Source organism: Trachurus japonicus, chromosome 7 (assembly GCF_045865225.1).
Source record: "Trachurus japonicus isolate A0001 chromosome 7, Traja_1.0".
Taxonomy (NCBI): domain Eukaryota; kingdom Metazoa; phylum Chordata; class Actinopteri; order Carangiformes; family Carangidae; genus Trachurus; species Trachurus japonicus.
This window is the reverse complement of record NC_140913.1, coordinates 34,504,735-34,526,286: the sequence shown is the minus strand read 5'-3', so window position 1 is coordinate 34,526,286 and position 21,552 is coordinate 34,504,735. Positions and strand designations below refer to the sequence as shown.

Sequence of the window (21,552 nt, the reverse complement as noted above, 5' to 3'; positions counted from 1 at the left end):
CGGGCACTACAAAAGAGGGAAGCCCAGTGGAGGGCATATGGATTTGATGCTGAAATATTGCAAATTCCAGACCCATGGGCAAGTAGAAATTTGTGGTTTCAACAATTGACTCATTCTGTAAGATCAGTTAAGAGAATTGAGGGTCCATGTATAGTAAGAATTCCACCACCGGGCACATGGCCTTCAATTTTAGAGACAATACCGGAGCCATTGCCTTCTAATTGTCAGTTCTATGCATTATCTTGGTTATTATATCAACAGGAATCATCGGGGGATGTGTTTATGACTTTGTCGGTGCACCTTTTTATGCCCAAAGGTGAATGTGCCTGGCTGAAGAATCTATCGTATATGAATTTACTTGATCAGAAGATAACAACAGCAGTTCCTGATGTGATGCAAGTGACCCCCGTTAAGGCTAAAAACTGTTTTTGCTCAAATGATACATATAATGGGCCAGGGATGTTTATGGGGATATCAGACTGTGATAGCTATATGATGCAGTTTGGTATGAGTAATCACATAACTGTTGATGACTCATATAAAGTGACCTTTCATGATCCAGACTCTGAAATTAATAGAACTCTGACTGTAAAGAATCAGACTTTACCAGGAAATGTGACCATAGGAAATTTCAAAGATCTTTGGTGGGTCTGTGGTGATAAAGCATATATATTTTTGCCATATGGATGGACAGGATGCTGTTATATGGCAACTTTGAAACTCCCATATGAAGTTTTTTCTATACATAAAGGACAGGCACCTGAAGAGGTTCAATCAACAGCTAATCCTAATCATCGGGTGAAAAGAGAATTGGCACAATTTCACAAAATTGAGGCCTATCACTTCAGAGTGAGTTTGGCAGAAAAGTGGGGTATAGGATTGTTTCCATGGTATGGAGTGACATTTTTAGCAGATCACCTTGATAATATTACTTACACCTTGCAGAGTTTTGCAGATCAAACTGTGATAGGATTTACAACCTTGACAAACACACAGAAAAGTCACAGATTGACGTTGTTGAAGCATGACATGGCACTTGATTATATTCTGGCTAAACAGGGAGGCCTATGCATGGCTCTGAATCTTACTGGAGATGCTTGTTACACTTTGATTCCAGACAGCTCAGATAACATGACCAGTGTTATAGATGCACTGAAAAGCATAAGGGATGCTTTTGGTGCTTCAGCAGGAGCTGGACAATCTGCAAATTCTTGGCTTCAGGAAAGATTAGGACCAATGGGTGCAGTGATAGCTCAGATGTTGATGGCGGTTGTTATAACACTATGTTTGTTGTTTTGTTTCTGCACAATATTATTGACCTTTGCGAAGGCAATGATATTGAGATGGGTTGGTGTGGTGTTGCCTGGAAATCAGAATCAGATGCTATTGCGTGAAACTGACGTGGATGAAGACGAGAGGGAAGCGAGAGGAGACCTGGTGGAGACATATCCATATTGAATAATGATGAATGAGAAATGTTTTGACACCAATATATGAGTGTGTTCATTTGTAATAATGTTTGACGTGTATTTGTTGTTGCAAAGATACTGGTTTGTTTTCTCTCTCTTCTTCCTAGAACATATTGGAGAGAGATCACTGTGAAAGTACCAGGTCGTTCGGGGACCCAGATGTTCTGAGGAGATTCAGACATCTACACATAAAGAATGTGAATGGATTGAAGGGCCCTGAACATGGACACTTAAGTACTTTCATTGCAGTGAGAATTGACACTGTGGAAGAACTACAGTGTAATCTAATTTTGTGTTTTATTGCATGTATTTTCGATATTAAAGTTTGATGTTTTTATGATGATATGTACTTACTATTGTATGTTTTTACCAGTATGTGGATAGATTGAAGCCTCAGATTTTTTCTTTTCTTTTGACGTTAAGGGAGAGTAATGTTAGGCAGGGATAGGTCCAATGGAGGATCCGATGGGTTGACCAGCCTGAAATTGGATGTTGTTTGATTTTATTTGTCTGAGGTCTTCATATGTATCTACTTGTGTTATTTCATATACGCTTTAAGAATTCTTTATTTTTGATTGGTATGGAGTACTAAAAAGTGGTTGCCTAAGGCAGAGGGACCGTGAGAGAATTTCCTGTCTTGATTGTTTGATGGAAATCTTAAGAAAGATTGGCTGCCTGGCAGGTTTTCGCTCTCACACTCCACAAATTGTTTTATTGCTAATTATTGTTTTGTTGTTAGCAAGATATATATATTTATGTATCTGTTAGTTTCATTATGTTAATCATTAAAGTGTATGATATCTTTTGTGTGTCGAGACTCTACGAGCCTCGAAGGGGGGAAATATGTAGTATATTATACACTTTAACCTTTTTGCTTTAATATCTTGTATAATCACCATGTATATGTTCTTCTTTTTATGTGTGCCCCTCTTTTGGAATTGAAGGAAAGTGTGAATTGGTGCTTTACTTCACGGACATGTTTTGCTTAGAAGTAAACGAATCGGAGGTAGATGTTATAAGACAGAAAGATGCACATACATTTATAGATATATATAAAGCTGTTGTATTAGATGTTTAGTAACAGTAATAGATTAGATAATAAGTGGCTCTTGTGAAATGTACCCTAGGAGAATGTCTTTCCTGTTGTTCACATTTTTCCTGTGAGAGCCTTGCTTAAGTTTATGTTAGCCTCGTCCGGAGTATGGATGCAAGGTCGTAAAACTCTATAGGCTGGATCCTGTCTCATGTCCATAGACGGAGAACATGAACTGTGTATGTTAAACACTTACAGGAATTGTTCATGTTATGCAATGTTGAACACTTAATGCCTATTATGGTAAGCTATATCCTTATGTTGGGAGAAGGTGGAGTTTTGGAGTTAGAAAGTATATGATCATGGTGTTGAGCCATAGGAGAGAGAGATCTCACTTTGGCACCAGGGATGCTTCAGGATTCGGCATTTTTGTACACTGTTCTTCTACTTGTTAATAAACTTCTTTTTTGAACACAAGTGAAGACGTGTCGGCGGTGATCCCTTCTTTTCATCAACACATCAATATACCACACCATGCACATTAGCAATGTACCTCTGGGGGGTGGGCGGAGACTGCGCTGCTCTGCACCCGCCCAGCCACCTCCTCGCACCCCACCCCCCCGCTTGCTGACAGCTGGACATTGTACAATTACAGATTCAGCGCGTTTAGCGTAAAACTCCACACTGGGATTCGATCCCAGACTGGAACATAGTCCTTGCTCATGGTGCAAGCTGCTCTACCAGGTGAGCTATACCTATTATACCTAGACAGCTACACCGAGCTGTGAAGGCTTTCACCTCTGAGCCAGATGCAGAGCGGGGCGGGAGCTTGTAGCACTAGTGCCCTCCCCTGGAGCTGTGACACCCTCAACTCCAGTCTTCCTGAAACTGCCAGTTCGCGTCTGCCATTGGTTCACAGCAGTTTGAAGGCAGAAAAACTCTGAAATGCAATTTTGCACTTCCTTCTCTGCTGATAAGTGCTCTAACACAAGAAAAATGCCACAGGAACATGTGAAAAGCTCAGAAAACACGATTTTCACGGGAGTGGGTCTTTAATAAATATTAATATTTCTTTGAAGACAACATGCAGCTCTTCACACAGGACATTTTAGGAAATCAAATATTGTAGTGGTGTTTACCTACCTAGCAGGTCGAATTCAATGCCTGAACCAAGCACAGAAACGCCCACTTTTCTGCCCAGTTTGATGCCTGTACCGCATACCTTTGCCTCAACACCTTCCAGACCAACTTTAACTTTAGCGTCCGCTGCCAGACCGAGTGTACTCTTCAGGTTACCAGCAGTGGCTGAGACACTGGCCAGTCCTGCTTTGGCGCTGGCGCTGGCACCAAGGGAGGTCAAAGAAGCTTCAGCTCCTGCCTCAGCGTTGGGTCCTTTGTATTCAAAACCAAAGACTGAAAAGCATCACCAGACCGGTCAATGTTGTTAATGACTTCAATCACACATGCAGAACATAAGCAAATCAGTAAGTTTCCTGTTTTATGATTTTTTAATTGAATTAGTGTGACTTTCAAAGCCTCACCTGCACCATCCCTTTTAGCGTACATTGAGACACTGCCCACTTCTGCTTTGGCGCGGGCGCTGGCACTGAGGGAGGTCGAAGAAGCTTCAGCTCCTGCCTCAGCGTTGGGTCCTTTGGCTTCAGCACTAATATTTCTCTTTTTAACTCGACGATAGCCCACTCCTGCACCAGCAGAAGCTCTGGCCTTGGGCAAGTTGAACCAGTCCTCCTCATCGAAGCCGTTTGCATGTGTCTCGGTCCAAGTATAGCCGCCCTTAGTAACCACATCTGCAGCAAATAAGTAAGAACGTTTCCTGTTTAAAGAGTTTGTAACTTAAAGCTGTGGTCTACGTTTTGAAAGAGGATGAGAAAAATTTGAAAAAAGCACCTCTCACACACCCCCGCCCCTCCCCTCTGAGCTCGTATGGCCCGCCCCTCGGGATCTCCTCACGACACGCCCCCCCCCCCCTCCCCTCACAGAGCAGAGCGGAGCAGGCAACAAGCCTGCTGCCTGCTGAAACCAAACGCGGCTTTGAATGCAGAGTAAAATGTCATATTCACAGTCACAACTTCCACAATAAAACCAAAGATTACCTGTTCAACATAAACTCAGCACCGCCGCTGCAGCAGCCTGACCGGTCTCTCTGCACCGCGGCGCCGCTGAGCTCCAGCCCCGACTCTTCCTGCTCCTCTTCCCCAGACACAGGACCCTGTCCTGGGTCACCCAGCGCCAAGAGTCTCCCTGTAGCATGAGGCTGTGCTAATGGTTGCTAATGGCGGCGCTGCTCGTACCAGCGGTCGCCGCGGTCCCGTTGCCGGGGACGGCGACGACGGTACTGGCACCGCCTCGTTACCGGCAGCTGGTGCACAGCGGCGGCATCGGGGCTGGCGCCGCTGTGCACCAGCTGCCGGTGACACAGGGTGCTGTGTCTGGGGAAGAGGAGCAGGAAGAGTCGGGGCTGGAGCTCCGCGGCGCCGCAGTGCAGAGAGACCGGTCAGGCTGCGGCTGCCTGCGGCTGGAAGCGGCTGTGTGTCGGGGAGAGGAGGAAGACCAGGAGCTCAGCAGGGCCGCGGTGTGCAGGGTGCAGAGCCCGGTCAGGCTGCGGCTGGAAGCAGCTGTGTGTCGGGGAGAGGATCAGGGAGACTCGACGCGGCACCGGTACTAGTAATAAGGGCAGCAACACATTCTGTGCTTCTGTACTGTGCTTCTCTGAATCCTAGTGGGGCTTTTTTTCGGCAGACCGACCGGGGGTGGGGGGCAGCAGGCGCTGAATTGGTGGGTTCATGTGTCTGTGGCTGAGCAGCTCAGAGCGGTTACAACTACTTGTAGTTTCTAAGCGGAGGGGGTGGGGACGAGGGGGGTCGAGGAGGAGCAGGGAGACGAGGGGATTGGATGGAGGGTACGAGCCAGTGGGAGCCGGACGGGGCGCGCGGCGCCCATTGGTCAATTTCTATGCAGGCCCACGGCTGATAGACTGAATGGATTTTTTTGGTTCTTTTTGCTATTTATATTGTGTATATCGGACCACAGGACCATAATCGCTGTATAAACGATGTTAATAATAATTACCAATGCTCCAAATCGTAGACCATAGCTTTAACTTCACTGCAACTTTCAAAACTTGGTGAATATTCACCATAGTCTTCGTTCAGTGACTGAAAGTAGAGGTTTACTAGATGTTAATTAAAGTAATCTGTCCTCAGAAGTCCATAATATATCGTAACATTTTAGGCCTTCATATATTATAGTGGTGCTTACCTACCTGACATCTTGAGGACAAGTTGTTTTCTGTGAAAGAGAGATAGTAGCTGTCAGTTACCAGTACAATCACAATAATGACCTCTCTGTGGAAATGACAATAAATACATTAGGCAAGGCAATTTTTTTTAATTTTATTTTTTACCATCAGTGTGTCTTCACATGGCATCATAACAACATCCTCTGTCCTTAGACCCTCACATCCACTGAGGAAAAACTCCATGGAAAACGCTTTTAACAGGGAAAACCAGGAGAAAGCTCAGGGTGAGCAACAGAGGAGGGATCCCTCACCCAGGACGGACAGACGTAACATAGATAAGACATTACTGGTAATAATTTAGAGCAACAACTTTCATATTAACTTATATCTTATATACACATTTCTTCACCAATATTCAGCCAGCATAATTATGTTTATCAATTAATGAATGTCTATCATCCTCAGAAGACATGATGCAAATAATATTTCAGTGTTTTCTACTGAACTTTCTTAGATCTGGCAAAAAAAGAGGGATAGGGGGCGGCAGTGGCTCAGGTGGTAGAGCGGGTCGTCCAATGATCTGAGGGTTGGCGATTCGAATCCCGCTCTGTCCCGGTTGCTGCCGTAGTGTCCTTGGGCAAGACACCTTATCCACCTTGCTCCTGATGGGTCGTGGTTCGCGCCTTGCATGGCAGCTTCCGCCATCAGTGTGTGAATGTGTGTGTGAATGGGTGAATGCGATGTACTGTAAAGCGCTTTGGGTATCGTTCAGGTATATTAAAAGCGCTATATAAATACAAGACCATTTACCATTTACCATACATACAGTGTAAAATATCATTGCACAATAAACATACACAGGTACAAGTACAGGTACAGGAGACTTTATTGACGCCAAAAGTCAAAGTGTCAAAGTGTCTTTATTTGTCCCAAACAGGGAAAATTGATTTGCAGCTAGGAAGATCCATACATTCAAACACATACACAAGTAGACAACACCAGATAACATGTAACATATAACCAACCTGATCTCACAGAAATGCGTGAAATGACCAAGAACATATAACATATGGGCAGATTAAAAGGACCTACTGCAAGATAAAATATGATTAAAAAGTGCCAATAATGTACACTGTACAAACAAATAAATAATTAGATTAGATTGTTAGATTAGATTGTCTTTATTGTCATTGAAAAAAGAATTCCAACGAAATTCACGTTGCTTCTCCACTGTGATACCACACAACACACACAAGACAGAATAAATACAAAACATAAAACCTATAAAAACATCATGAAATATTAGTATAAAAGCATATGGGAACATTAGTCCACACACAAAAAACCCCAAAAAAAACAAAGAGATATTGCATATTGCCCGCTGGGGATTGCACAACCCATTGTTGCCTATCTGTTCTTTAGGCTGCTATTTAGTTCTTTAATGGCACAAGAATAAAAACTGTTCTGGAGTCTTGATGTACGACTCTTCAGGCATCTGTAGCGCTTTCCAGACGGCAAAAGTGTGAGGTGGTGGTTTCCTGGATGTGATGAGTCTTTTATTATGTTATTTGCCCGTTGTAGGCAACGAGACCTGTAGATGTCTTCGAGGGCGGGGAGTTGTGTGTTGGTGATGGACTGTGCCGTCTTTATTACCCTCTGTAGCGCCTTCCTCTCGGCTTTCGTGCAGCTCCAGAACCACACAAGGATGCCATGGCAGAGGATGCTCTCCACAGAGCAGCGGTAGAAGGACAGCAGCAGCTCTTTCGAGAGGTGGACTTTCCTCAGAGTCCTCAGGAAATAGAGCCGCTGCTGAGCCTTCTTCACGAGGGCAGTGGTGTTGGTAGCCCATGAGAGGTCCTGTGACATGTGTGTGCCCAGGAACCTGTATTCACCGACCCTCTCGACCTCCACACCCTTGAGGTACAAAGGTGCTGGTTCTGCCCTCCTCCTCCTGAAGTCCACAATCATTTCTATTGTTTTGTTGGGGTTTAGTGCCAAGTTGTTGTTTGTGCACCAAACTATCAGATTGTGGACCTCGTCCCTGTATGCTGTCTCGTCACCGTTTTGAATCAGCCCCACCACTGTTGTATCATCAGCAAATTTTATTATTCTATTTGTGTCATGGATTGTTGTACAGTCCAAAGTGTAGAGTGTGAAGAGGACAGGAGAAAGCACACACCCCTGGGGAACTCCAGTGCTGAGCGTCAGGACCGGGGAGTGGTAAGACCCCATCTTAACAGTCTGGGGGCGGTCTGTCAGGAAGTCTTTGATCCATCTGCACATGCTCTCAGCAACTCCAAGTTCAAGCAGTTTGTCTATTAGCCTGCTAGGGATGACAGTATTAAAGGCAGAGCTAAAATCCACAAACAAAATTCTTGCATATGAGCCTGGGTGTTCTAGGTGGGTCAAAACAGAGTGCAAGGTGGTGTTTATGGCGTCCTCTGTTGACCTGTTTGCTCTATATGCGAATTGATGCTGATCGAGGGAGGGTGGGAGTAATGATTTAATGTGTGCCAGGACCAGCTTCTCAAAACACTTCATCACTGTTGAAGTAAGAGCTATTGGTCTGTAATAATTTAGATTACTGATATATGTTTTCTTGGGGATGGGTACTAGAGTTGTCACGATACCAAAATGAGTAACCACGGTACTATACCAGATAAAGTATCACGGTTCCGGGTAATATCACGATACTGCAACCTTTTTTTGTTATTATTATTTTTATGAACTGCAATGTATTTGTACAAGTTATAAATACTTATTAATTAGGCTACTTTTAATGTTGTTTGGTGCATGATAAACATAATACTGGTGAAGTAGGAATTAGACTGAAACAAATCTTTTTAAATAAGCAATAAAAAACTGTTAGAATTTATATGGTTGAAAATAAATAACCATTCAGTCTCTTGCACATTAATTTATGTTTAACAAATATAAATAATCAACTTAGGATAAAAACAAATATTTTAAAAAAATCTATTTGACAATAATGCTTCTTCTCCAACATAATGGACAGAATACAATGAACAGGAACTGATTACCTGTGAAAACTATATTTTTATGCATTTTCTAGGTGCTTTATACTTAGACTTAGACTGGCTACCGTGGGTATCGTGCAACTCTAATGGGTACAACAGTGGTGGATTTGAGACATTTTGGGACAGTGCATGTTGCCAGGGAGAGGTTAAAGATGTTTGAAAATACCTCGGCCAGCTGGTCGGCGCAGTCTCTGAGCACTCTCTGAGGATGTTGTCCGGGCCAGCAGCCTTCCTGGGATTAACTCTGCGTAGGATTCTCCTTACATCCTCAGCATTTACAGAGAATGCTGGGTTGTCAGTGGCAGATGGTGGTGCAGGTGGAGTGTTGGTCCCAGCCACCTCAAAGCGGGCAAAGAAATGGTTAAGTTCCACTGCTAAGGGGTGGCTACTGCTGCCGGGGGCCGGGTCCTGGTTGCCCTTATAGTTGGTGAGGTGTCGGATGCCTTGCCAGGTACGCCGGGGATCTCGCTCGTCGAAGTATCCTTCCATCTTCCTTCCATAGGTGGCTTTTGCCTCTCTGATGGCACCCTTTAATTTAGACCTGGCTGCACTATAGAGCTCCATGTTGCCAGATCTGAAGGCAGAGTTGCGTTCGATGAGCAGTAGTTTAACATCCCTGGTCATCCATGGTTTATTGCTCTGATAGCTTCTGCATCTTCTGTTCACTGTAATACTGTCAATGCAATGTTGTATATAAAGCACAACCGTGGATGTGTATTCTGCAACATCTGGGTGCTTGAATAGTAGAGTTGAGCCGGATACTCGGCTGAAACGAGTATCCGGTACGGATAAAGCACTTTTGCCGAGTACGAGTATTATGCGAGTAATACGAGTCAATATCTGTGCTCGAAAAAAAAAAAAAAAAGATTGAATGAAAATCCTCATTGGGTAGCTGACTGTGTCTGCGTTCTGTGATAGGCTACAGCCCCTCCCCTACACACATGCAGGTGTGTTGCTGTGTCCCGCTCTGATCACTCACACACAGAACAGCTGACAGCTGCCTGTCTCTCTCTGTCTCTCCCTCAGTCTCTCAGGTTCGTGGGTCTTCTCCCTTAACGTTTAGGGTTTCTTCAGCTTCAGCTTTGTTATTACTTCAGTCACTTACTTATGAACCAGTAGAGTTCTGGTAAACGTGGGTTCGTTCAGACGTGGTGCCGACTCGCGTTGCGTCTCTGCCTGTCGGAGATTTTTTTTTTTTTTTTTCCACACACGCTCTCTCTCCCTCCGCCGTTCGTCGGAGTTTTTTTTTTTTTTAAACCGTCAGCTGGCGCTAATCAGTTCACGCACTGAGTGTCTGACACTTTCTTTCTGTATTTCTTTAAAAAAAATAGTAGTGGTATAAATAATAGGCCTATTACAAAACACACACACACTCTCTCTCTCTCTCCCCCCTCCTCTCTCTCTCATGATCAGTGATACAGAATAATGAGTGATACACAGAGTAGCTGACATTCAGCTGTCTCTGTCTCTCTCTTACTCACACACACACACACACACACACACACACACACACACACACACAGTTAACCTAATGTGGTTACAGCTCCTCCATATCAGTGCTTATAGAAAGATGATCATATGTCTGATCAGTTCTGTCTTGACCTTAATATCATGGGTTTGATTCCCATGTTGACAGAGATGGCAAAACCGGCAGTAGCCCCGTGGCCCATTCAAAATTTCCCCAGAGGAAATTTTCTAGTTATTATTCTTGCCGCTTTTCGTGCCTCAATTTCGCCCCTTTCCCAAATGCAAAAACGCGTCTACTTTTGCACGGACGTCCGGCCGGATCCGAAATTCAATATTTTTGGGTGGTCTCACATGGTCGACGCGAAATGGCGAAATAGCGCCCCCTACAAACTTTCAATTGGCCCTCGTCTATGGGGTTAGTTTGTCGTAATTCGTCGGCCATTAGTCGGCCATTTTGATTGTAATTTTCAATTTTGGCCATTTTTCGCCATTTCCACTACTTACTGTAAATTGGAACGAACTCGTCCTAGGGATTTCACTCGATCGGCTTACTTTTTTTTTTCCAGCATCGAGACCCCATGGTGACCTTATCTTGTGCTCTGCAGGTGTGTAGGTCATAGGGTGTGGCTGCTGGGGCTCGATGAACTTTGGCGACTGTTTCGGAGCACGCCATCCAACTTCGAACAGCTCTCACGCCCACATACTTTATCGTAGCTACTTCAAACTTGCTGGACATGATGATGGCTCCGTCCTGAACGTCCCGATTTATTAACTTCCCACCGTGCTCATAGCGCCCCCCGGTGGTAACAGGAAGTGACCAGTTTTTACATTGATGTGTACTGATTCCACATAGTTGACCCCATCAACTTCATTCGCTGGAAAGGGTCGCTGGAAACGCAAGTAATTAACTTTATGAGAAGTAAAGGCATTTTCTTGGATAAAAACAACATTGCGGCTTGTCACTCTCTTCCACGAAGGGACCGCAAAGCCAAACCCTCGATCATCATTCGGTTTGTAAATCGCAAGCACAAAATTGAATTACTGATGCAGGGGAGAAAGCTCGAGGGAACATCTGTCTACATGAACGAACATCTCACAGCAAAAAACGCTGAGATAGCCAGAGAAGTGCGTCTGCTAAAGAGAAATGGCAGAATCAAAGCAACATTGACCAGAGACTGTAAAGTTCTTATTCAGTTGAATGGTCCCTCGCCTGAAGCTGAGAAAGTGATGGTGATAAAGGAGCTTGAGCAGCTTGAACCATACAGATGAAGATGAAGATGAACCATACAGATGAAGATGACTGACAAATCTTTTTATTTATTTATTTATTTTTTGGTTTATCATATTTTTTTTACGGATTCTTCTTTTTTTCCTGAATCGAAATATTATTTTCCTTTTTACATCATATCTTTTACAGATCTCTGACTTTTTTCTGGGATCAAATCTTCTTTTCCTTTTGTTATACTTTTTACAGACCTCTGCTTTTTCTCTGAGACTAAATACTTTTTTCTTTTTGATATTATATTTTTTACAGATCTCTGCTTTTTCTCTGAGATTAAATACTTTTTTCTTTTTGGCAACATATTTTTTACAGACTTCTGCTTTTTTCCTGAGACTGAATACTTTTTTCTCTCTGATATTATATTTTTTACAGATCTCTGCTTTTTTTCTGGGACTAAATATTTTTCTCTTTGACTTCAAATATATGAATAGAATGAACAAAGGGGGAGGTGGGACAGCTTTATATATTCAGAATCATTTAAAATTTAAGGTGGTGGAAGAAATGCCAACTGCCATTAAGGGTTTATGCGAATGCATCACGGTGGAGATATTCATGGAGGGACAGAAGAACATCTTGGTCAGCTGCGTTTATAGGGCGCCCACCTCAAATATTGTCACTTTCAGAGACACAATGGAGGAGTTATTGATGAAAACCGAACAGAAAGTTACCTTCTTCTGTGGTGATTTCAATATTAATCTATTAAATCCTCAAGTCCTGACAGATGGTTTTACGGAGGCAATGTACAGCATGGGCCTATACCCTGTCATTAACAAGCCAAGCAGAATCACCTCCCACTCTGCTACTTTAATAGATAATATTTTAACTAATAATATATATAATAATTTATTCAGTGGCTTATTAATGAATGACATAACTGATCATCTACCAGTGTTCGTAATGTTTGATTGTGAAGGTCAGATAAAGAGGGACACAATGACTAGACCTACAAACAGTAGGAGAATACGCACAGATGAGGCAATATAAGCATTTAAATATGAACTAGCAATAGAAAAATGGAGAGAGGTGTATGAAGCCACTGACGTGGATGAAGCTTATGGTGGTTTTTTAAATAAATTCCTGGAATTATTCAACAGGAGCTGCCCAGTCTTGCAACAAGGTAAGTGGGATAAAAAATCAAAGACTCCACACAAGCCATGGATTTCAAAAGGAATTCTGAATGCATGCAAAAAAAGAGAACATTTTATATAGAGACTTTATAAAGCATAGAACAAGTGAGAAAGGAATTAAATATAAAAGATACAAGAATAAATTAATTCAATCAAATAAATTTGAATAAATTAATTGATATTATTAGAAAATGTAAGAAAGAGTATTATAACAATTTATTGGAAAATAATAAGAACGATAGTAAAGGAACATGGAATATAATTACAGTAATAAAATTATTAGAAAGTCTACTAATAAACCAAGCTATCCAAATCACTTCACTGAAAAGGAAAAGGACATAACCAGCATGGATGATGTAGTGGAGGGCTTCAATACATTTTTTGTTAGTGTGGGGCCGGATTTGGCGGAAAAAATAAAACCTCCACAGGGGGGAGCAAATGCTAAACATAAAATTGACAGAAACCCATCCACAATTTTCTTACATGATGTAACTGGAAAATAAATAATAGATGTAGTCAAGAACTTCAAAAATAAAGCATCTATTGATGAGAATGGCATAGATATGGCCTTAATCAAAAAAGTTATCTCAACTCAACTCAAAGTTTATTTCTATAGCACATTTAAAAACAACCTTAGTTGCCCAAAGTGCTGCACAACATACAGGTGCTAGCAGTATAAATAAAACAACAAAATCATCAAACATAGATTAACAGAAAAATAGGGCCGTAAAAACAGTTACTAAGATAAGATAAAACAATTAAAAGCTATACTAAACATAAAAGGTCAGGGTGTCAGGGTGTCAAGGTGAGTTGAAAGCCAGAGAAAAGAGATAAGTCTTTAAACGGGATTTAAAAAGCTCCAGAGTTTCAGCTGCTCTGATGTGGAGGGGTAAGGTGTTCCACAATTTTGGGGCCACAACAGAAAATGCTCTGTCGCCCTTGCTCTTTAATTTAGATCTGGGGCAAACCAGCAGTAACTGGTTGCTTGACCTCAAGGCTCTAGCTGGAGCATGATGCTTAATGAGGTCAGATAAATAGAAAGGGGCTAGACCATTTAGGCTTTTAAAAACAAACAATAAAATTTTGAACTGCACCCTAAACTGGACAGGGAGCCAGTGAAGAGAGGCGAGAATAGGAGATATGTGATCACGACGTTTTTTCCCTGTCAACAATCGAGCTGCTGCATTCTGGACAGCCTGTAGGCGGTTCAAAGACTGCTGGTCTAGTCCAGCATAAAGAGAATTACAATAGTCAAGACGACATGTAATAAATGCATGAATCGCCCTTTCAAAGTCAGGTAAGGGGAGATAGGGCTTCACCTTACTTAGTAGCCTTAACTGGAAAAAGCTAGATTTAATGACTGAGCCTATCTGTCTGTCAAATTTAAAGGCAGAATCAAAGATAACTCCTAGGCTCCTAGCAGTAGGGCGACAGTAGGAGGCTAGTGGACCAAGAAAACTATTACAGCCATCAAGAAGGTTGGAATTGCCGAACAGAATTATTTCTGTTTTTGATTTGTTAATATTCAGGAAATTTAAGGCCATCCACGTTTGAACATCATTTAGACAGTTCAACAAAGCTTGAGTGGAGGCAGAGTTATTGGTTTGGATAGGCAGGTAAATCTGCAGGTCGTCGGCAAAACAATGAAACGATATGTTATGTTTTTTAAATATGGACCCCAGGGGGAGCATATAAATTGAAAAAAGAATAGGGCCCAAGATGGATCCTTGGGGCACCCCGCATTTAAGAGGGGGATGTAGCAGAAGTGTGTTCACCCATATGAACAGAAAAACGCCTCTCTGCTAAATAAGATTTAAACCATGTGAGGGCTGTACCCTTAAGGCCTACACACTGGTCAAGACGTGATAACAATATTTCATGATCTACAGTGTCGAATACAGAAGTAAGGTCAAGAAGCACTAGAGCAGCTGAGTTACCAGAATCAAGAATTAAAAGCAAGTCATTATAAACTCTAAGGAGGGCTGTTTCTGTGCTGTGGCGTACTTTAACACCAGACTGGAATTTTTCAGATATGCCATGGAGGTCAAGGTGTGACTGGAGCTGTTTATAAACCACTTTTTCCAAAACTTTTGATAAAAAGGGAAGTTTAGATATGGGCCTATAGTTTGACAGAACAGATGGGTCAAGGTTGCTCTTTTTAATAAGAGGATTTACCACAGCATGTTTAAAAGCAGCAGGCACACAGCCAGACATCAAAGAGGAATTGATCAGGTCAACAATACAAGGCCCTAAGGTGCAAAATGCATCCTTTAGAAAGCGGGGTGGAAGGCTATCAAGAGAACAGGAAGATGGCCGTAACTTCTGGACTATTTTAGTTAGAGTAGGGAGTGACACCTGCTCAAATGCCTCAAAACTAACTGTGGAGATGGGAGAAACAGCAGGATCAGAGGTAAGAGGGGGGGGGGGGGGTAGATCTAATAGCAGAGATCTTATCATTAAAAAACTGAAGAAATTTCTCACAGAGTGCAGGTGAGGATACAATAGAAGGAGAGTTACAGGCATTTAAAAGTGAGTTCAGTGTATTAAAAAGAAACTGAGGTTTATGGCTATTGTTTGACACAACAGTGGAGAAAAAATTTGTTTTTGCCACTTTAACAACTCTCTGATAGTCATGTAAGCTATCTCTTAGAATATCTAATGAGATTTGAAGACGGTCTTTCTTCCACTTTCTCTCAGCGCGCCTGCATGCGCGTCTGAGAGAGCGGGTGGTGTCATTCAGCCATGGTTCTGTCAGCGGCTTAGAACGTTTCAATCTAAAAGGTGCCACCGAGTCCATTAAGTCACTACATGTGGAATTAAAAAGAGCTATGAACTCGTTAGCGCTGAGATTACAGCGGTGCTCGCAGGCGAGGAGCCCAGAGGCATTAAATGCTTCAGAAAACTGAGACACTGTGGAAGAGTTAATAGTGCGCACGCGGCGCGCTGGGGCGCATGGTTTAACATTAGAAGAAGGCACAGTAACAGTAAATAAAACAGCAAAATGATCGGACATATGAGTGTTACAAATGTCAGTGATGTGAGTCTGTGTGTCCTTTTTCATGCGTCGGCCCAGTCACCGACTGGATGAGGTTAAACGAGTCAATAAGGTTCATAAAGTCTTTGGCCAAGGGCCTTGATTCACAACAGACATGTATATTAAAGTCACCGACAATTAAGAACCGATCATATTTCAGTGCTGTCTCTGCCACAAAGTCAGAAAATTCCTGTATAAAATCCTTGTTGAGCTGAGGTGGGCGATAAATCAGCGCGCACAGAATCGGAGAATTTAAATTTAACACAAATGTCTGTAGTTCAAAAGTAGAAAAAGAGTCAGATGATGATTGCTGGCATTGGAAGCCGGATTTATATACTGACGCTACCCCCCCTCCTCTGCCGGTGGTCCGTGGGGAGCTGAGGAATAGACAGCCAGGAGGGAGAAGCTCGGAGAATGGGGCAAACTCACCAACTTGCAACCACGTCTCCGTCAGGAACATAAAATCCAGTTCATGTGAGGTGATGAAATCATGTAGCAAAAACGTCTTGTTCGAAATCGATCTAGCATTTAGAAGAGCGAACTGGAGATCCATTTCCTCGTGTCCAGGTGGCGTGACACGAGGCAGCTGCCGGAGATTTGCGTGGTTCACGCCACCGTAGCGCACTCGGCTCCGCCTCAGGTGAGGAGTTTCCACCGGTGCGCATGGTTGGTTCCCTGGTAGGTGACGGGACACAATAGGCTGAATCCGCCGGGGTCCCTTAGGCCAGGATGCCAAGGAAAATTCGCTTGGGGGAAAGTGAGAACCGGTTCCTCGGCCAGCTCTCCGATAGGCCTTAATTCTCACCAGAACACCCCCTCGCTTCCCCCGTCTTTTAGAGCGTTTTCTTCCAGAGGGGGACAAGTGAGCGCCACAGGTAAGCTGGTATGGATGCCAGGAAAGGTGGGCATCTTGAAGATCCATCACCAGATTGATAGCTCAATAACTTCTCTTGAGATGTTTTAAAGTCGAAAAGTGCTTGGCGATCATACACCATGAGAGCAGACACATCCTGACAGAGAACGTTCAGTAAAATTATTGCAAATAGCAGTCTAAGCAGAGCTGACAGACGGCCGGCCGCACACGCTGGCGCCATCTTGTTCTCTGATTATCTCTTATCGAAGAAATAGTCGACCCCATTACTCATATATGTAATCTATCATTCAAACTAGGTAGGCCTACCTTTCCTACAGAAATGAAAACAGCTAAAATAATACCGATTTATAAAACAGGAGATAAACATTTATATACAAACTATAGACCGATCTCACTATTGCCCCAGTTCTCCAAGATCCTTGAGAAACTCTTTGTTGCAAGACTGGACAGTTTTATTGAAAAGCACAATATTTTGATTGAAGGCCAGTATGGCTTCAGAACCAACAGATCCACCTCAATGGCTCTCACAGAATAGTGAGAGTAATAGAGGAATTAACAAATTCAATAGATAACAAGGAGTATGCTATTGGAGTCTTTATTGACCTAAAGAAAGCTTTCGACACCATAAATCATGACATACTATTACATAAATTATAGATATATGGAATCAGAGGAATAGGACTTAGTTGGATACGGAGTTACATACAAAACAGAAAACAATTTGTCCAAATAGGCGACTATAGGTCATCATGTTTAAACATTTCCTGTGGAGTACCACAAGGCTCTGTATTGGGTCCGAAATTATTTCTTTTATATATTAACGATATAATCATGGTATCTGACATGTAGTCTTTGCGGACGATACCAATATTTTTTGCTCAGGTAAGGACATTCAGCAGTTGTTACAAGTTATTACAGCTGAACTAGAGAACTTAAAACGGTGGTTTGATAGTAATAAGCTCTCATTAAACATAAGCAAATCTAAATTCATCCTATTTGGTAATTAGAAGGTAAATCCAAGCACTTAAGTAGAGTTAAGTATTGAAAATGTAAAACTTGAAAGAGTACAGCAGTATACTTTTCTGGGAGTCATAATCGATCAAAACCTGAGTTGGAAATCCCACATTAACCATGTCAGATCTAAAACGGCTAGGAGCTTAGGCATCCTATGAAAAACAAGATACATATTAAATTTGAGATCTCTGTTTCTGATTTATTGTACCCTATTATTACCTTATTTAACGTATTGTGTTGAAACCTGGGGAAACACGTACAAAACTAATCTGAATCCCCTCAGCATTATGCAAAAAAAGGCTATAAGAATCGTACATAATATGGGATACACACATCACACCAACAAATTGTTTTTTAAATCGAACACACTGAAACTATTGGACATAGTTGAACTGAAAACGACTCAGATAGCTTACAAAGCAAGAAATAATCTGCTCCCTGGAAATCTACAGAAATTGTTTAAGGAAAGAGAAGGGAGATATGAATATAGACATGCACTAAACTTTCAGCAACCTAAGGTACGGACAACGTTGAAGAGTATGTGTATTTCAGTTCAGGGAATAAAACTATGGAATGGATTACCAGATTAGATTAAAATAAGTAAGAATATTTATCATTTAAAAAAATGTTTATAAAATCTAAACTTGAAGAATATGGACAAATCTTGGATGCATAGGGGCAGGCAAAGGGTCTTTGAAGGTTTATGTATTTCTGAGTATGAAGGTTTTGATGTTGGCTCGTAGCTTTAAGGCTTTGTGTGTTTTGTACATGATGATTGAATCAAATGTGTTCATGCAAATTTACTGTATTTACAGTTATTATAGAAGTTGGTGAAATTAAGTTAATCATTGTTCTTCCTTGTTTATGAAATTGCTTTAATACGTTATAAGAAAGCTATTCCTCATTTCTCATAAAGTGTGAGGTATGAATTATTTATGAATTTTGCCAAAGCAACCCATACTCGTCTTATTTTCTTATTTAAAAATGTTTGCTTACTGAATCATGTCTTCAAACTTGTCTCTGTATTATATGTAAGTACCTTAGTGATATGGTCTCTACACCATGATTGATTGTAAATGTAACAGTTGCAAGGGGGTAGGTTCCTCATAAGCCTTTGGCTTCTTACCTATCCATTTCGTATGTATGTATGTATGTCATTCATACGAGATGAAAACAATCAATCAATCAATCAATCAATTCCACTTCTAAAACATGCAGAACAAATTGGTGAAGCTACATCATGAATGCTGTGAAGCTACGAGTAATGGCGACCACGCGTCATGGCGACAAATGATTCCTCGCCAAGAAAATACGTTTGGCTTTTTGATGGCTTTAATGAACACGTATCATCATGAAATGTGATACACAGGTCCAGGGTGGAGACCTCTTACATCTGATAGGGGTGTCGCTCATGTCGCCCCCTAGTGGAAACAGGAAGTGCCATTTTTTGCAATTACATTGTCCGATTTCCTCGAAAATTCACATGTGTGATGAGGGACTGACCCTGAACACACCTGCACGCATCCCATTACTGCCCCCTGGTGGATGAACCATTAACTGCTCATAAACTCCGTCATACTTTGTCCGATTCACTTCCAAACTTCACGAGTGATGAGGGACGGACTCTGAATGCACCCACCCACAACTACTTAGCGCCACCTGGTGGATGAACACAACATTGCAGCCCCGACATGCCTCAGGCCCCACGGTCGCATGGATGAGTGAGGGCCCGTCAATCGCCGCTTGCGGCTTTAATTAGGGCCACGGGCACTGGGCACTGGTCCCAACAGCTATGAAATTTGAATTATATATCAAAACGTGCGTCTTGATCGGGATCGGTTTGCTATTACTTTTCTCAACAGTCTACGAATTTTTCGCGACGCAAGTCGCGAAAAACTGCTCAAAATTTTGCATTGAAGTCAATGGGACGAGCGAAAAAAAAGAGCGAAAAAAGACCAATCATTGGAGTTTAACAAACGTCTACTGCTCAGGCATACTTTCACCTAGAGACTCCATTTAAACTTTAAACAGTAGACACAAGTCTTGTGTATTGGTGTATTACTCTACATTTTGATAGGTCATATAGTTTTTGATCAATCCCTGTTCAATGACCATGATCATTTTTGGAGAAATTATGAGATTATAATGGGTGTGTATTGCACGGAATGTTTGTGTCAGAGTGCGTGACATCATCGGTTAGAGTGGGAGAGAGGCCAGAAAAACTCCAGATTTTTTCTCTTTCCACACTCGGCCCGGCCACAATTTACACTCTATACACATAATTTTTTCAGAATTTGTAAGACAAACTTGTTATCTCTCATGTCATGTGCTCAAAATATCAGAGAGTCTTACAGAAATTACAGAACAAGCCTCTGAGTGCGGCCACGTCTGTCTTTGCTCCTCATTGACTCCAATACAAATATTTTCTGAGAGAAGCAGAACGGCCTGATGTTTTAAAACTGCCAGCGTCTCCAAAATATTTACTGTAGAAACACCAAATCGTACCACATTTTTCAGGAAGTCCTTAGAGCAACGTTGATCTGTGTTTTGTTCTGATAGGAGTTACCGTTTTGTCATGCTAAGCCTAAATGTGAGACCGGTGCAGAGGCAGAAAATGGCTCTTTTTCTCCACGTTTCTGTCTGTCTCAGCCTGCGGGGGCCCCTATCGCCGTGGTAACCTCTTTGATCCTCAGGCCAGAGCTCGTTAACTTCATAAACAATCCACCTGGCGCTCGTTTAAATGTTTATAAACACAGACACAGCTAAATCAGACTGACACAGGATGCAGCTACTAACTAACTATGTGTCAAGTCAGTCACAGACTCACAGAGCCAGCTTCATATGATTACAGTTACACACACACACATCAAAACACACAGGTAACATACAAATGCGCGCGGAAGCGCGCACTCCTCTCCCACACTCTAACACACACACAGGTAACTTCATGTGATTATACACACACACACACACACACACACACACACACCCCTTCCAAAAAAAACAAAACAACTATTGGCAGAAGTCCAGGCCATGAGAACCGGCATTTTACCTCTCGTATGGATAATCAGCGTGAAAATCCAACGGATTTGATCTGTCCCGGAAAATCCGTTGTTGTGATAGACTCATGAGTTTTCATAATTCATAAACTGGATACAATCACCGCAACTGTGTCCGGAGCTTCGCTACTTTTATTTCCCTATCCTTGGTAACAGTAACCCCCGGTACATTTCAAAATAAGGGCACACTGACCCCCCCCCCCGCTTGACTTGAAATTATGGCCTCCCCTCATCCAGATGCGTTCCGCGGTCCATGAAACAATAGGTGCAGTGACATTGGTTTTAACTCTGAGACTTGACCAAAATGATTTTCTATAACAGACAAAGTCTAATCTTATCTAAAAGCAGTTCAGCCGTTTATTCAGGTTGGAGATGAATGATCAACAGCTTCAGAAACTTTTGTTATGTTGTTGTTGGGGAGTGTATGGATCATTTTATAATGGAGAACCTGTTGATGGTATTTCTTTCTTAGTTTAATTGTTTTTTCCATTTTTTTTCTTTTAAACAATACACTAGCCTACATAATACTATCCAATACCATCATACTAAGACATCTAAAACAGTTAAATATTGCAGTTTGCATGAAAGTTTACATCACTTACCAGAATAATGGTGTGGTTTGCATAAGTGTTCTCCTTCAGTTAGTGTAACTGCTGCTGCACTCTAACCCTAAACTCTGCCGTGTGGGGATATAAATACCAGAGACACAAGGTTCCTCCCACTGAAATGTGTGTGTTTGTTATTTGGAAGGTCCCCAAGAAACAGTGAACCATATTTATAAACACACACACACACACACACACACACACACACACACACACACACACACACATGCAGACACATGTGCACTGTAAATACACCTTTCCTTTCAGTGTTCCAGGTTACCACCTATTAGT

The 21,552-nt window shown here is 42.1% G+C and overlaps 1 protein-coding gene across 2 annotated transcripts in view; it reads right to left on the bottom strand.

Moving 5' to 3' along the window:
• Nucleotides 1–21,331, bottom strand: part of LOC146985205 (uncharacterized) — a 71,577-nt gene extending 50,246 nt beyond the window's left edge. The window contains exons 1-4 of one of the 2 annotated variants that reach the window (XM_085783181.1): nt 21,259–21,320; nt 5,786–5,811; nt 4,044–4,310; nt 3,646–3,915 (exon numbers count right to left, since the gene is read on the bottom strand). In XM_085783181.1, coding sequence (XP_085639307.1) covers nt 3,646–3,915; nt 4,044–4,310; nt 5,786–5,792 — 544 coding nt within the window. In that variant the 5' untranslated portion in view covers nt 5,793–5,811; nt 21,259–21,320. Of the gene's footprint in view, nt 1–3,645; nt 3,916–4,043; nt 4,311–5,785; nt 5,812–21,258 lie in introns of both variants that reach the window. The other variant, XM_085783180.1, reaches the window with a different exon arrangement.
• Nucleotides 21,332–21,552: the final 221 nt, after the last annotated feature.